The sequence below is a fragment of the Lutra lutra genome, chromosome 11 (genome assembly GCF_902655055.1).
Source record: "Lutra lutra chromosome 11, mLutLut1.2, whole genome shotgun sequence".
Lineage (NCBI taxonomy): Eukaryota > Metazoa > Chordata > Mammalia > Carnivora > Mustelidae > Lutra > Lutra lutra.
Genome location: NC_062288.1, coordinates 55,417,662 through 55,432,084, shown reverse-complemented (window position 1 = coordinate 55,432,084; position 14,423 = coordinate 55,417,662). Strand labels below are relative to the sequence as shown.

The 14,423-nt window shown below is 42.8% G+C and overlaps 1 protein-coding gene across 2 annotated transcripts; it reads right to left on the bottom strand.

The window, feature by feature from the left end:
* Positions 1 to 6,168: 6,168 nt before the first annotated feature.
* IL6 (interleukin 6) lies at positions 6,169 to 11,504 on the bottom strand. 2 transcript variants are annotated; one of them, XM_047695720.1, is made up of 6 exons: positions 11,312 to 11,504; positions 10,238 to 10,298; positions 9,882 to 10,072; positions 8,620 to 8,733; positions 7,775 to 7,921; positions 6,169 to 6,754 (listed from the first exon to the last, which is right to left on the bottom strand). In XM_047695720.1, the coding sequence occupies exons 2-6, from the start codon at positions 10,254 to 10,256 to the stop codon at positions 6,593 to 6,595; spliced, it is 633 nt and encodes a 210-aa protein (XP_047551676.1). In that variant the 5' UTR covers positions 10,257 to 10,298; positions 11,312 to 11,504; the 3' UTR covers positions 6,169 to 6,592. The 2 variants fall into 2 exon arrangements, with proteins under 2 accessions (XP_047551676.1, XP_047551675.1); XM_047695719.1 differs by having other exon boundaries at positions 10,238 to 11,504.
* Between the last annotated feature and the right edge of the window lie 2,919 nt (positions 11,505 to 14,423).

Here is a 14,423-nt window from a genome sequence, read left to right as displayed (position 1 = left end):
GAGGAAATAATTAAGGCAATTATAAATGAGGGTGAATAAAGGGGTATAAAGAGAAATAAAGTGGGGCGCCTGGGTGGCTCAGTGGGTTAAGCCGCTGCCTTCGGCTCAGGTCATGATCTCAGGGTCCTGGGATCGAGCCCCACATCGGGCTCTCTGCTCAGCAAGAAGCCTGCTTCCCTCTCTCTCTCTCTCTCTCAAAAAAAAAAAAAAAAAAAAAAAAAAAAAAAAAAAAAAAAAAAAAAAGAGAAATAAAGTTTTTGTGTTTCACTTGAACGGGTAAAATGTTGACACCAGTGACTCTGATCAATTAGATGTAAATAATGTAATGAATGCCTAGAGCAAACACTAGAAGAGCTCTACAAAGAGATACACTCAGAAACATTACAGGCAAATCAAAATGGAATTCTAAAAATATTCAAGTAACTTACTGGAAGGCAGGAAAAACAAAATAGAGATCAAACACAAAGTAAGAAAAATGGCATATTTGAAGCTTAACAAATCAACGATTATATTCAATATAAACAATTTAAACATACCAATTAAAGACAGATTCACACTGTATATTTAAAAATGTGACCCAACTATGTGTTGTACAAGAAACTCACTTCAAATAATTCAAATGATATATGTGAGTTAAAAGGATGGAAAAATACATACCATGCAGATCTTAAGCAAAAGAGGGCAGAAGTATGTGTATTGATATCAGATAAAGTAGACTTAGAGCAGAGAAAATGACCAAGGACAGAGAGAGTTGTTACATAATGATAAAAGAGTCAAACTACTGGCAAAACCTAGTAATCCCAACTCTGTGTTCACCCTATCACAGAACTGTGAAATACATGAAGCAAAAACTTAGAGAACTAAAAGGAAAAATAGACAAATTCACAATTCTAGTTGGCAACATCAATATTCCTGTCAACAATCAATAGAACAACTACAGAGAAAATCATCAAAGATATAGATGATTTCAACTAATAGGCGCTAATTGACATATAAAGCATTTCACCTAATAGCAACAGAATATGTATTCTTTTCAAGAACCCATGGAACATATACAAAGATAGACCATATCCTAAGCCATAAAACAAACCTCAACAAATTTTAAAGAATTGAAATCACATAAAGTATGTTCTCTGACCACAGTGTCATCAAGAAATGGGTATCACAAAGATGATCTAAAAATCTCAAGCCCTAGGAACTAAACAACACACTTTTGAATAATCCATGGGTCAAAGAAGTCTCAAGAGAAATTAAAAAAAAATACACTGAACTGAATGAAAATGGAAATACAGCATATGAAACTTTGTGGGACCAAGTTAAAGCAGTACTAACAAGGAAATTTATAACACTAAATGCTTGAATTAGAAGGAAGTTCATAGATTGTTTGTCTAAGTTCTTCCTGAATGACAATACAAAAGGGCAATGATAGAGCAGGAATTGAGCTTTTGGGATTATGACTCTATCTTATATGGACAATGTTACCACCTGGCATGTTCCCTGATTAAAGACCTGGGTACCAAGGGAAGGTGTGCTACTTAGATATTCTGAATCTGCTCGTCCTACACAGTTACCTTGCCTCATGAATGTTTTTCATCCTTGGTTAAGAATAAATCAGGAACTATGTTAGATACAGGGTAAGCTGCTGTAACAGAATATCCTAAAATATAGTTGCTTAAAACAGATGTATATTTCCTTATCATCTTACAGTTCAGTAATTGTTGGTCCAGGTAGGTGAGTCTGCTTAGCTCCATGAGGTCATTTAGTGATCAAGTTTCCATTAATCTCTTTGGCAGCACTGTCCAGTAGAAATGTCTGCAATGATGGAAATGTATTTTTACTGTCCAATATCATAGCCATTAGCATGTTTGAAGTCAGAGGCCATAATTTTTAATTTTATATAATTTTAGTGAATTTAAAATTAAAATTAAATGCACACTGGTGGTTACTGTCTACCACATTAGACATTACAGCTATGGATATTACTCTGTTCAGCAAGATTGAAGCTGATTCACTCCAACATTTGTTTCTAATCCACAGAAAGGTGAAACACTAGAAATGGGGGGCAAGTAATATCTTTTCTGGCAAGTGAAAGTAAAATTACATCAATTCTACTCACGTTTCCTTGATGAAAACTTAGCCACTCTGTCGGGGTTTCCCAGCACCACCCTCGGGTTCAGTGATTTACTAGGGAGGACTCACAGAACTCAGTGTGAATGAGTCACAGGATTCATACTCCTGGCTGTGATTTATTACAGCAAAAGCATGCAATGCAAACTCAGCAAAGGGAAGAGACACACGGGGTGAATTTTGGAGGAAATCAGGCACAAACTTCCAAGAGTCTTATCCCAGGGGAGCCACACAGGATGTGCTTAATTCCTCTAGCAATGACTTGTGACAACACATGTCTGCCAGGGAAATTCATTAACAACTTGGTGCCCATAGTTTTTACTGGGGTATCCTCTGCTTTCCACATATTAAAATCTCGTATTCTCAGGAGGAAAGCAGGTGATTAGTATAAACCATATGGTTTGTACAGTTTTGGCACTCTTATCATCAGGGAAAGTTTTAGATTGATATAAAGAAGTGTTTACCAGTCAAGTTTCCAGATGCCAGCCAGGGACCAATCTTACAAGCAGTCTTTTCTAATGAGCCATGTGCTTTCCCAGCATAGTAACACCTACCTGCAAAGGAGAATAGGAAATGTAGTCTCTTGATGGGGAGCCACAGGTCCATTTCAAACTATTACTCTGAAGAAGTGGAGAATTGATTTGAAAGGATAACGGTTAATGGAGTTTACACACTTTGCGACTTAACACAAGTTGCTTAGACTCCCTGCTCCTTTGGTTAAGACATGTGTCTCTGAAATAATACATACAATGAACCATATAGGGCACACAGTAAGTGCTCAGTGACACTTCCACTTCTATTATCATTATTAATAGTCTATTCTTAGAGCATGTGGGCTGGTTCATCCCTTCCTTTCCGTTCTTAACCCACCAGAAACTTGGAAGTTTTATTAGAAGTGGAATCTGGACCACTGCCTTCCTTTTGGCAGATAGTTACAGATAGTTGCTATCCCTTCTTGCTTTGAAATCTTACCTTGGGTTTCTCCTTCATCACTTCTCTGAATCTTCTTATATTTTCAACCTCCCATTGTCCATTTTCCCCCAGTGGTGAACATGAACCTCCCTGCATTCTTCAGCGCTGGGCTAGCCCAAGGTTGCTGTATTTGCTTTATGTTCGTGAATAAAGCTTAAATGTCATTTTCTTCTGGGAAGCCTTTCCTGAACCCTTTACTTTTGGCTCTCCTGTTGACTGTGTGCTGTTCTTGGTAGCTGTGTTAGCTTCCTATGGCTTTTGTAACAAATTATCATAGATTGGGTGGGTCAAAACAACAGGAATTTATTCTTTCACCAGTCCGGAGGCCAGGTGTCCAAAATCAAGGTCTGAGCAGGCCATGCTCTTTCTAAAGGCTTTAGGAGAGATCCTTGTCTTGTCCCACCTTCTGCTGATTTTGACCGTCCTTGGTTTGCAGATCATCTCTCCAATATCTGCTTCCCTTTGCATGGACTTGTGCCCTGTGTGTCTCTTCTCTTCTTATAAGGCCCACCCTACTGACCTCATCGTATCTTGATTACATCTGCAGAGATCTTATTTCCAATTAAGCTCACATTAGCATGTACTGGGGGTTAAGACTTCAACAAATCCTTTTAGGGGACATAATTCATCTCATAGCAATAGCACAAACACTTAGCATACAGCAGTTATTTCTTTGAATTGTTTTCTCTAGACTGTAAGCTCCTTGAGAACAGAGACCTAGTCTGTTTTACTCATCAATATAACCCCAGGGCCCGGCAAAGAATCTGGCACATCACAGATGCTCAGAGAGCATTTGAACAAATGAATAAATGAAAACTCTGAAATATAAAATTTTTGTGTTTTACTCCTCCATCTAATCCCAACTTCTTACCTCTCTCAAAGCCTTGGTGGCCTCTGTGATTCCTGAATCTTGGTCAGTAATCACCAGATCCTACTGAACTAGCTGCTACCTATCTTTTGCAGATGGCTGCTATCACCTTCTCTTTTCTAGCAATTACCACCAGCCCAATTCAGGATATTGTCATCTCTCTCCCCTGGGCTAATGATGTTCCTTCAATATCCTCTTTCAGATCCTTTCCTATCCATTCTCCATATTGCAACTTGAGGGATCATATTAAAATGTAAATCTCATATGTCCTTCTACTACTTAAAATCTTTCAATACCTTCTTTTCACATATGGCTTCTGATGCTGTCTATCTGCTCCAGCCTCCCTCCCCAACCTCTCAGCCACCCTCCTTGTTCTTTATGTACTGGACATAACGTAATTCTCATTGTCTTAGCCAGTTCTCTGTTGATTCAGACTTTTGCACATGCTGTTCCCTTTGTCGGGAATGCTCTTCCCACCCATCTTAGCCTAACTCCTACATATCTTTTACATCTCAGTCCAAATATCTCCTTCAGTTAAGACTCCATGAGTGCCCTCCCCAGGCTTATGTTTCCCTGCTATTGGTGCCCCCCAAATAGGTTCTCAGCAGACCTCACATTTCTCTTTTGTAAACCTCCTCACACTTTACATTCTTTGTTCATGTCTGTCTTCCATGCCATGTGAGGGCTGGGGCTGTGTCTAGTTTGTTCATCTCTGCATCCCCAGCATTGCCTGACTTATATATGGGCTCAACACATTTTTGTTTGAGGAATTGATGCATTGGTCAACTGCTGTTTCTCTTTGTTCTTTGATTTGGCTCCCACTTTGGGAAACTCACTTGTGATGCTTGGTTCGTAGAAATCAGAGTATGTGGCTTTTTTCTTGCTTGGCTCCTTTCAGTCCTTGCTTCTGTGGACCTGTTTTTTTTATTTTTTATTTTTTATTTTTTTTTATTTTCAGCATAACAGTATTCATTGTTTTTGCACCACACCCAGTGCTCCATGCAATCCATGCCCTCTCTAATACCCACCACCTGGTTCCCCCAACCTCCCACCCCCCACCCCTTCAAAACCCTCAGATTGTGGACCTTCTTTTGCTCAGTAGAATTCTTCCCCTGGTGGAAGAAGTCTGTGATGACCAAAGTGAGGAAAGCTTTAATAGAAGATAGAACTTTCATATTTATCGGGCTGAAAGGGGGAAATCTTTACCAAATTCCCAGCACAGTGTTGAGGTGGAATAGTGGGCTATGTGTGGTTACTCAGATTGCCTCTCTTACCATGAAGAATATTGCTGGTGGGAAAGGAAATATATACATATATATGTATATATATACATGTATATGTGTATACACACACACACACACACACACACACACACTATTCATTGCCTCCTCTACATCTTAGACTGTTTCTTCCTAACTCTTGCTATTTTTCTTAAAGATGAAGATACATAAGGACACATTATTTGTAATTTCTCCACTCATTGATCAACAGTATATGTCCCCCCATATTGAAGTATCTTCTGTTTCTATGTATATGGTTTCTTCATTTAACAAATGTTTACTGGGGCCTCCTATGTCCAAGTTCTGGGCCATGGGCTCAGGATACAAAGATGAATACAATAGAGTCTGCCTTCTTGAAGAAAGAAGGCTGGCTGGAAAGATACGCCATGTGGGGCAGTGTAGTAGGTGCTATGATAGAGAGGTATGTGTAATGTTGAAGGGACCCAGAGTGGGGAGGCAGAACTTCTAGTTATTGTTTGGAAGTGCACATTGCTAGGTCTGTACAAGTGGTTATGTCATTTCAAAGGCTTTTGATCAGATCTAAATGTATTCCCTGTATTAACATGTTGGGATTTTTCTACATCTTTGAGAAGGTTTCCTGGGAAGCAGCGGGACCTAAAGGTTAGGAGTAGGGGGCCCAAAGGCAATTAGACCTGGATTTAAAATCTGGGCCTGTGCCTGACCTTCCAGCTAGGTGACTTGGGGAAATCCCTTACTCTCCCATCTCCATAAAAAAACATAAAAGGGCGGGGATTAAATATCATAGCTACAACACGTATGACGCGTGCCTGCTGTAGAGTAGGTGTCTATTCTATCTTTCCCCAGGTGACTGGAGCTCTTTTTGGCTCTTAGTGGTGCTGGTGACAGAAACTTGTTTATGTTAAAATCTTCACGGGACACACAGAGGCTTAGTTGGCTGATTTTTTTAGAAAGATGTTTATTGGTATAAAAACAACTTAAACATTATATAAATACAATATAAATATCTCTTTTAAAAATATGCATAAGTTAGCCATATATTTGAGGTAAACCTACACATTCCAAGAAATGACCTGGCTCCAAAACATTGAGGATATTCAAGCTGCATAGCATTTTATGTTAACTTTTTCAAGATGAATACATAAAATATTTCAAGTGGCACTTCATAAAAAATATAAATATCTATTACTTATATAAATTAACTCAACATATTTAAATATCAATAAATTAAAAATAATTAAAATAGTGTCCTAACGCTCATACTTTTAGTTCTTCACAGAGAACGACATAAGTTATGTGCCCAATGGACAGGTTTCTAACCAGAGAAAGGAATGCCCATGAACTACAGCAATCTTAGATGCCCAGGCTACATGATCCGAATGGCCCTCAGGCTGAACTGCAGGAAATCCTCAAGTCTCCTTAGGATGAGGTGAATTGTTGTGTGTTTCAGCCACTTGTCCTGCGACTTGAAGAGAGCCTGCAGGCTGGCATCTGTGGTAGGGTCGGGGGTGGTCACTTCAATCTGATTCTTCACATGAGGGGAAAAGAAAGTGAAAAGAACTATTTAAATATTGAACAAATCCTTTTGAGTGGAGGGATGCTCTGGACTGTGAAAAGACATTCAAATTCGGGGTGAAGGAGACTACTTGGGACTGCCTGCCCTGACTCACCCAGGTAGGGTGAGGTGTCCCTCCTCCAAGCCCACCTGAGCCCACCCAGCAGGAAGGCCTTTCACGGCAACTGAATTCTAATCATCCCTTCACTGCTCTTCTAGGGCACTGCAGTGTTGGCATCACCTGGGCCTTATTAGGGATGAGAATCTCAGGTCTCACCCCAGACCTGCTGGATCCAACTCTGCACTGTGACAAGATCCCCACAGGTTTGGTGTGCATTTGAAAGTGGGAAGAGCCCTGGTTTGAGGCAAACAGCCAGGAAAGGTAGTAGCAGTATCAACACCAATGTGCCTGCTTCTCTGGAGACCTTCTCACTGTGCTTTGTTCAGAAGCTCATCCCCACACTGTGCCCTCAAGCCTCCATTCGGTGACATTTGAACGGCTAGCTGGTAATGACCAAAGCCTTTGGTACCTGCTCTTCTAGCCTTTCGCCATTTCTCTACATTAACTCTTCTGGCAAAAATTAGGGGGAAAGAGTTGAAAATACCACAATGACAAGAATATCATTTGGCAATAATTAACATATTAAAATAATTTTTGTGCTCTCTGTTCTTTTTTATTATGGATCACTGAGCAGGACTGGATGTGTGCTTCCTTCTGCCTCTACAGATTTTTTTTTTTCATATTTCTTAAGCTGTCCTAGTAGAATTAAAATCCACTTAATTTAATATAGTTTTAAATATAGTTAGTGATGTCTTTTGCAGAAGAGAGCCAAAAGAAAAAAAAAGGTTTCAACTATCAGGAAATATTTCTTAGATCCTTTCCTTTACATGTAGCTATCTCTTTTGAATTGGCTTTGCACTCCCAAGTTGTCTAGGTCCCTTTCTTTGAGCCTGTCTTCGTCACACCAAGGAAGGGGATGACAGAATGCTCACCATGGGCCTCAGCGTCTGGAGCAGGTGTTTGGTGCTGATGTACACAGAGTGGGCATTGTCCTTATTACCCTCATAGTTGGACTCTAGGTATTTCAGGTGTATCTGAAACTCCTGAAGACCGGTAGTGATTCTTGTCAGACAGGTCTCCTAAGAGGAAAGATGGGAAAATTGGTTATTACTAGAAAGATATAATCAATTTTAAAAGTTAAATTGCTACAAGTCAACAACTTCTCCCTCTGCCCTTCCGGGGGACTTCAAATACTTCTGAGCATTGTATTTTGAGACATCAGCCTCAGATGGCCCCTTTTAAATATCTGGACGGAGATATCACTTAATCAGTTTTACCCAATGCCTGATAGGTGCAAGGGGATCCTTCTCTGATTCTCCCCTTAATATCCTCCCTTGTGGCTTTACTTCTGCTCTTGTCAATATGGGCTGAAGCCTCTTTTTATGGACTGTTCGGAAGTCAGTTTAGCAGATCCCACTGGAAGGATAAGCGGGGAGAGAATGACCTCTACAGGAAGTGCAGACCTGGGTCCTGCTAAAGGCAGCCAAGGAGGAGATGGACCACCTTATCCAGGATGTATTAGCTAAATCTGCTGGGGTTTCTAACATTTGACAGCTGTGAAAATCCCAGCACAGAAGGGCTGTCTCTAACCACACCATTCAAAAATAACTTGCCTTTAGGAAAATTTAAGTTGGCCTCTTCCTGAAATTTACATGACATTCTTTACATTGATCCCCTTCTTTGTTTTCTGCCTGGTCTATATGTATACAGACGCTGCATGTAAGAGGGAGAACTTTTGACTAAGGAGTAGCTAAAAGTGAACGTGATGTGTTCATACCTGATTGAATCGAGACTGGAAGCATCTGTCCTTTTCGGCCAGTTTTGGAAGATTTAGGTTGTTCTCTGCCAGTGCCTCCTTGCTGTCTTCACACTTGTTATACTTGTCACACATCTGGGAAGGAATACCAGAACTGTTATCATTTAAGTGCCTCTAAAACAAATACCACTAGAGGGCCGATTCATGTTTTACCAGGCAGGAAGTTCTCTAAGAAAATGAAATCACAGGGCATGAGCCTCCAGGCACGCGAGGTCTAGTGAAGATGGGCATGCTTGGGTTCAATGCTGGGCTCACCTATGACTTCACACCTGTTACCTATCCCGAGTCTCTGCATCCCTATCTCTTCAAACTGGGGATAATGAAACTCCTCCCCTGTAAGTTGTGTGTGTGTGTGTGTGTGTGTGTGTGTGTGATGATGAGCCATATTTATGAAAAGTGTGTGGCACATAGTAGGAACTTGATAAGTGACAGCAATTTTGATGATAATTGGGTGAATATGATTTGAGCTGTATCACGTTCCAGCTAGAAGAACCTATGAGATCATCTAGTCCAATTCCATAATTTTACAGAGGAGGCCCAGAGGTGGTAGGGAATTCGCCAAAGATCACAAAGCTGGTTCAGCAGAACCAGAACTAGATTTGGTTCAGGGCTCCTATTACTCTCCTGAGTTCTTTCCTTTCCACCAAACAGAGCCAAATTACCCCTTACCTTTGAAGTTTTGGAGCTGCTTTAACCTACCTATGATCTTGCCACTTGGATCTTATATGCTTTAACCTACCTACAATTTTGCCACTTGCATCTTATATGCTGGAATGACTGTAGGGAGTCCCTAACCACTGAACTCCCATAACCTTAAAGTCCTATGATTGTCCTGAGAAGCTCAACATTGCTTTCAGGTGGCACTTTGCTAATCCTTCCAAAGTCCAAGAGACACAAGAAGATTGATAGACCTTATTTTTTTGGTTAGGGATAAGGAAGTCCTGGGAGACAGTGATGCCCAGCTCATGCCAAGTATGGGGCTGGGAATGGGGCCAGAGGGCATGAATTTCAGTCCCATTGTATGTTTTCCAGGAAGGAAAGGAGCTCCCTCAGACCAGCAGCAGAAAAGAAGTACAGCAGAGAGTCTGCCCCTCTGGCCTGAAATCTGTACTGCCCCAGAACCCAGCTCAGACCTCCCAGTGCAGAAGCCCTTGTCCACATCCAGGGGCCAGGAGACGAATGCCCACACAGGCCCTTTATCACCCTCAGTTGAGCCTACCCACCTCATTTCTCAGTGCAGAGATTTTGCCAAGGATGAACTTAATGAAGTCTTCCATTTTGTCTGCAGAGGTGAGTGGTGGTCTGTTTGAGGTGGCATCATCTTTGGAATCTCCTCCCAGGGGTCCCGGGGTAGGGAAAGCAGTAGCCATCACCAGGAGCAGTCCCAGAGAGAAGGCCACTGGACTGAAGGCGCCTGTGCCGGAGGCAAGGGAGAGCAGCGAGTGAGCAGAGTGCACCGCTGGGGGAGCTGTGCTTCTGGCTGCTGGCGCCCTGCCAGCCCTCCCAGCGGACACACACCCCTCCCTCCGCCTGGCCAGGCAGCCGGGCGGTTCCAGGGCTAGGGATTGCCTTCACTTACTTGTGGAGAGGGAGTTCATAGCTGAGGTCCTGGAGGGCAGATGGATCTCTCTCTTTCGTTCCTGGTGGGCTCCAGGGCAGAATGAACCTCAGACATCCCCAGTCTCATATTTATTGGGGCTTGAGACTCTAATATTGAGACTCATGGGAAAATCCCACATTTGATAAATCTTTGTTGGAGGTGGGGGTGGGGCCAGAGCGGGTGGGGCTGATTGGAAACCTTATTAAGATTGTGCAATGTGACGTCCTTTAGCATCACAGGAATCACAACTCGGGGAAAAAGTGCTGCTTAGGTCATTAGGAAGGCTAGAACTAAGAAGCAGGATCACACTTCCTTTACTTTCTTTTCTGCTTTTTAAATTTTTAAATTTATTAATTTATTTATTTATTTTTAGTGACTCAGCATTTTGGCATGTCTTAAGAGGGAAAGTAAAGCTGAAGTCTTGCATGAAGTTTGGGGCGGGGTAGGGGGGTGCGGGCAGGGCAAGAAGCTAAGCCTGGCTATGATTAAAAAAATACTTCAATTACCAGATTAACAGGCTAGGATTTTGTATTCCAGTTAACTCATATTTGTAAAGACCTAAGATGTTTTGACCTGAGCTTCCTCAGACCACGACACAGCCCACTAGCCTGGGGTTTCAAGTAAGGTGCCACCAGGAGCCATCTGCAGGACTTCCCTTTCCTGGCTGTCTCTGTGACCAGCTCTTGCAGACTGCCTGCCTGCCCCCAGATCTCACGCTCTCTACAGGAGCCTCCAGGCACAGTGTGCCGTGCTCGTGTACCTGACTCCTTTGTGCCACCATGTAGCATCTACCAGTTTCCTTCTCACCTCTTCCAGACCACTTGAGCCGGGTCAGCCTCAGCCCTCTCTCCCTGGGGCCCCTGGTGAAGACTTGGATCTCTGTGCCAAGGGGTTTGCCTTGGGCTGCTGGTGCTGTCCTCACTACTGGCAACAGGGTGGCCCTACTCCTGAGACGGAGGTCTGAGGAGCCCAGGTGGTTCTCGTCTCTGCTGGGGCCCTCAAGTTAGCGACACCCACTTGGTTCAGGGCAGAAGTAGAGAGAATACCACTTACCTCTTTGATGGGATGTCAAAGAAGGACCTTGTGACATTTTCTAGAGCTTGTGTTCGTAACTTTCTTCTGCTGTATGTCTTGTCTTGAGTTCAGAGGCAACTGGGCAGAAATTTCCTAATGCAGACAAGGATCTAAGGTTCTGAATCACGCCTGCCCTAGGTTTTCTTATTGGGTTGAACCTGTACAGCTTGTACAGGTTCCCTTTGCCCTTATAATGAATGACGTCTCTTGCAGGAGGGTCCTTGGTCTCATGCAAATGGGCTCTAGACCAAGCTGCCCTACCAGTCTCCCAGACACCCAGGCAGCTCACAAGATTGGTTCCAAGCTGAAACTAGGACCCTTGTACAGCATCAAAAAAAAAAAAAAAAAAAAAAAAGAAAGAAAGAAAGATTTACAAAACACTGTATTATCACGATCAGCTTCTTTGCTTTGCAAAGATCTCATCAGGATTGCGAAAACAAGGACCTCTGCTAGGGTATTTAAAATATGAACCGATTTACTCAAGTTTTGTTTTGTGAACAACACTTTAGGACTCGCCTGTTGGGGAAAGTGAGGTCATCCATTCTTTCACTGACTTTCTAAACAGAGACAGGTCCTATGGCGGTAGTGGGGCTTTTTGTTTGAAAATGAAAATGGGAGAGGATGGTTGAATGTTTTCGCTTTTACTGTTCTTGGGTCTTGAGCAACTCAGACACCCCCAGCCGAGTCCTCTCTCCTGCACTGAATGAAGCCATCTCTCCTGGCCCCCGCTGTGATGCATGCAGTAGGCCTCTGTAATGTGGGATTGCTTTTTCTCAGATATCTATGTTTTAGAAAGTATGACTCGGTAAATTTCAAATACTTAGTGACTCAACCACATACAGATTTTTCTTTTCAGTTAAATGTTCTTAAAGGGGCATGTGGGTGGCTCAGTTGGTTAAGCATCTGCCTTCTGCTCAGGTCATGATCTAGGGTCCTGGGATTGAGTCCCATGCTGGGCTCCCTGCTCAGTGGGGAGCTGCTTCTCCATCTCTAGCCCTCCCTGTTTGTGTTCTCTCTCTGTCAAATAAATATGTAAATACAATCTTAAGAAAATACAAGGTTTTAAAGTAGGAAGTACATGTATCATGATAAAATGTTCAAACGTGACATCAAGACATACAGGGAAAAGTAAATCTTCCTTTCCAGCTCCTCTCCTCAGAGTAGCCCCTGATCCACCATGTTTGCTTTTCTTTTTTTTTTTTTTTTTAGATTTTTAAGAGAGCAAGAGCATGTGTGCACGCTCATGTGAGTGAGAGAGAGCAAGGGGAGGGGCAGAGGGAGAGAGAGAATCTTAAGCAGACTCCCCACTGAGTGGGAAGCCCCACGTAGAGCTTCATCTCAGAACCCTGAGATCATGACCTAAGCTGAAATCAAGAGTCAGACACAACCAACTACCCAACTGTGCCACCCAAGCATCCATGGCCCACAGCATTTTCAACTAAATCCTCTGTTACCCTAATCTGGGTGAGGTTTTCTCAGCAACCTAGGTACATACTTCTGGAAAACCTCTGGAACACTCTGGATTTACATGATTGTTATATATTGTACACACATGCATACACATTTGTACGTAAATATACACACACTACGATTTCCTGTTGTGTGGATGCCACCTAGGCAGTTCTGTACTGCGTGGAGCACAGGGTTTTGAGTTGTACAGCATGGGTTTAAAGCCCAGCTCTATGACACTTACTGTATGACCTTGACTAAGTTCCCCCAAGGATCTGTGCTCTTGTTTGCTCATCTAATAAAACTGAGATAATAGCAGTGCTTTCCATATCGCTGTTGTGAAGACTGAAAGATGAAGTGTGAAAAATCCCTGGTATGTAGTAATGTTACAGGATTTTCTCCTTCAGTGCCCGCTGTTTCTTGGTCATGCTGCTTAAAGAACGAAGAGGTAGACCAGGCAGCATGATGGGCAGCAAAACAAGGTTTATTGAGTGGTAGTACAAAGTCCCAAAGAGGGAGGGGACCCGAGAGGGTTGTCCTGGAAGTTTTTAAGTCTAGGGGTTTTTATGGACTTGTTAGTGGGCTATTTTAATCTGATTAACCCTCCCTGTGCCCATCATCCAATCAGGTTTTCATCTACCTATCACATGGGAGAGGGTGGAGGGCTCCTTCCAGGGTGGTGTACGATCCTTTTAAGGGTGGTTTCCTCTTAGGGCGGGCCCCTTGTCCCTGCTTGCCTGTTTTCTAACTATCCTTCATCAGCAATGCCGGAGGAAACATTTGATCTCTGTAACATTCTGTGCACAGGGTCCCTGCCTTGGAGAGGTCCTTCAGCTCAGCTCAGTCATCCTCCTGGTGGTCCTGCCTGCTATGAATGAGCCAGGCCTCAGTGCCAGGGATCAGCTGGGGTCTCCCAGTTATTCTTCCTCTGAAGAAATGAGATTCTATGTTTTGTTGAAAATGCCTTTTGGCAAAAGTGGAGAATGAAGGAAAAAAGTGGTTTCTCCCTTTTTGAGAACATTAAGATCCCCAAGGCTGGTCTCTCAATTTGGATATTGAGCCTGCTTGTGTTTTTCTCCTACACCATTTCCAAGGCTTTCTGCCAAGTGTTTTTATGACAGAAACCCCCAGCCTTCCCTGTCCATGGTCATCATCATTGTTCATAGTCTTGAAAGTGGCCCTTTAGGGGAGGGGGTATGACTTCATCAGACCTTATACTTCTGGCGACCTTATGCTTCTGTGCATCAGAGCAAGTGGTATGGAGATGGGAATGCACATGTATGGGGAGGTTGGAGGATACTGTCTGCCACCTTGCACACCGCAAGCCTCTAGGATCTATATTAGTATCAGTGCTTTGGGCTGGCATTTGCTTGTGGGAGAAATGGGCTCTTTTTTGCTCCAAAGCACTAACATAACATCTGTAACTCCACCACAGTAGCTTCCTTTCTTTGGATCTCAGCGGATCTTCTACATGGAGAACTCATGAATCATATTTTAATACATAAAAAATGACCAGGAAAGGCCATGCTGTCAGCAATTTATTTATTAATAACCTCAGTTTTTGGATTGCACCATAGCTGATTTGAAGTGACGGGCAGCTGAGACTAAGAAAGGCAGGACAGATGGGAACCTGTGGGCAGGA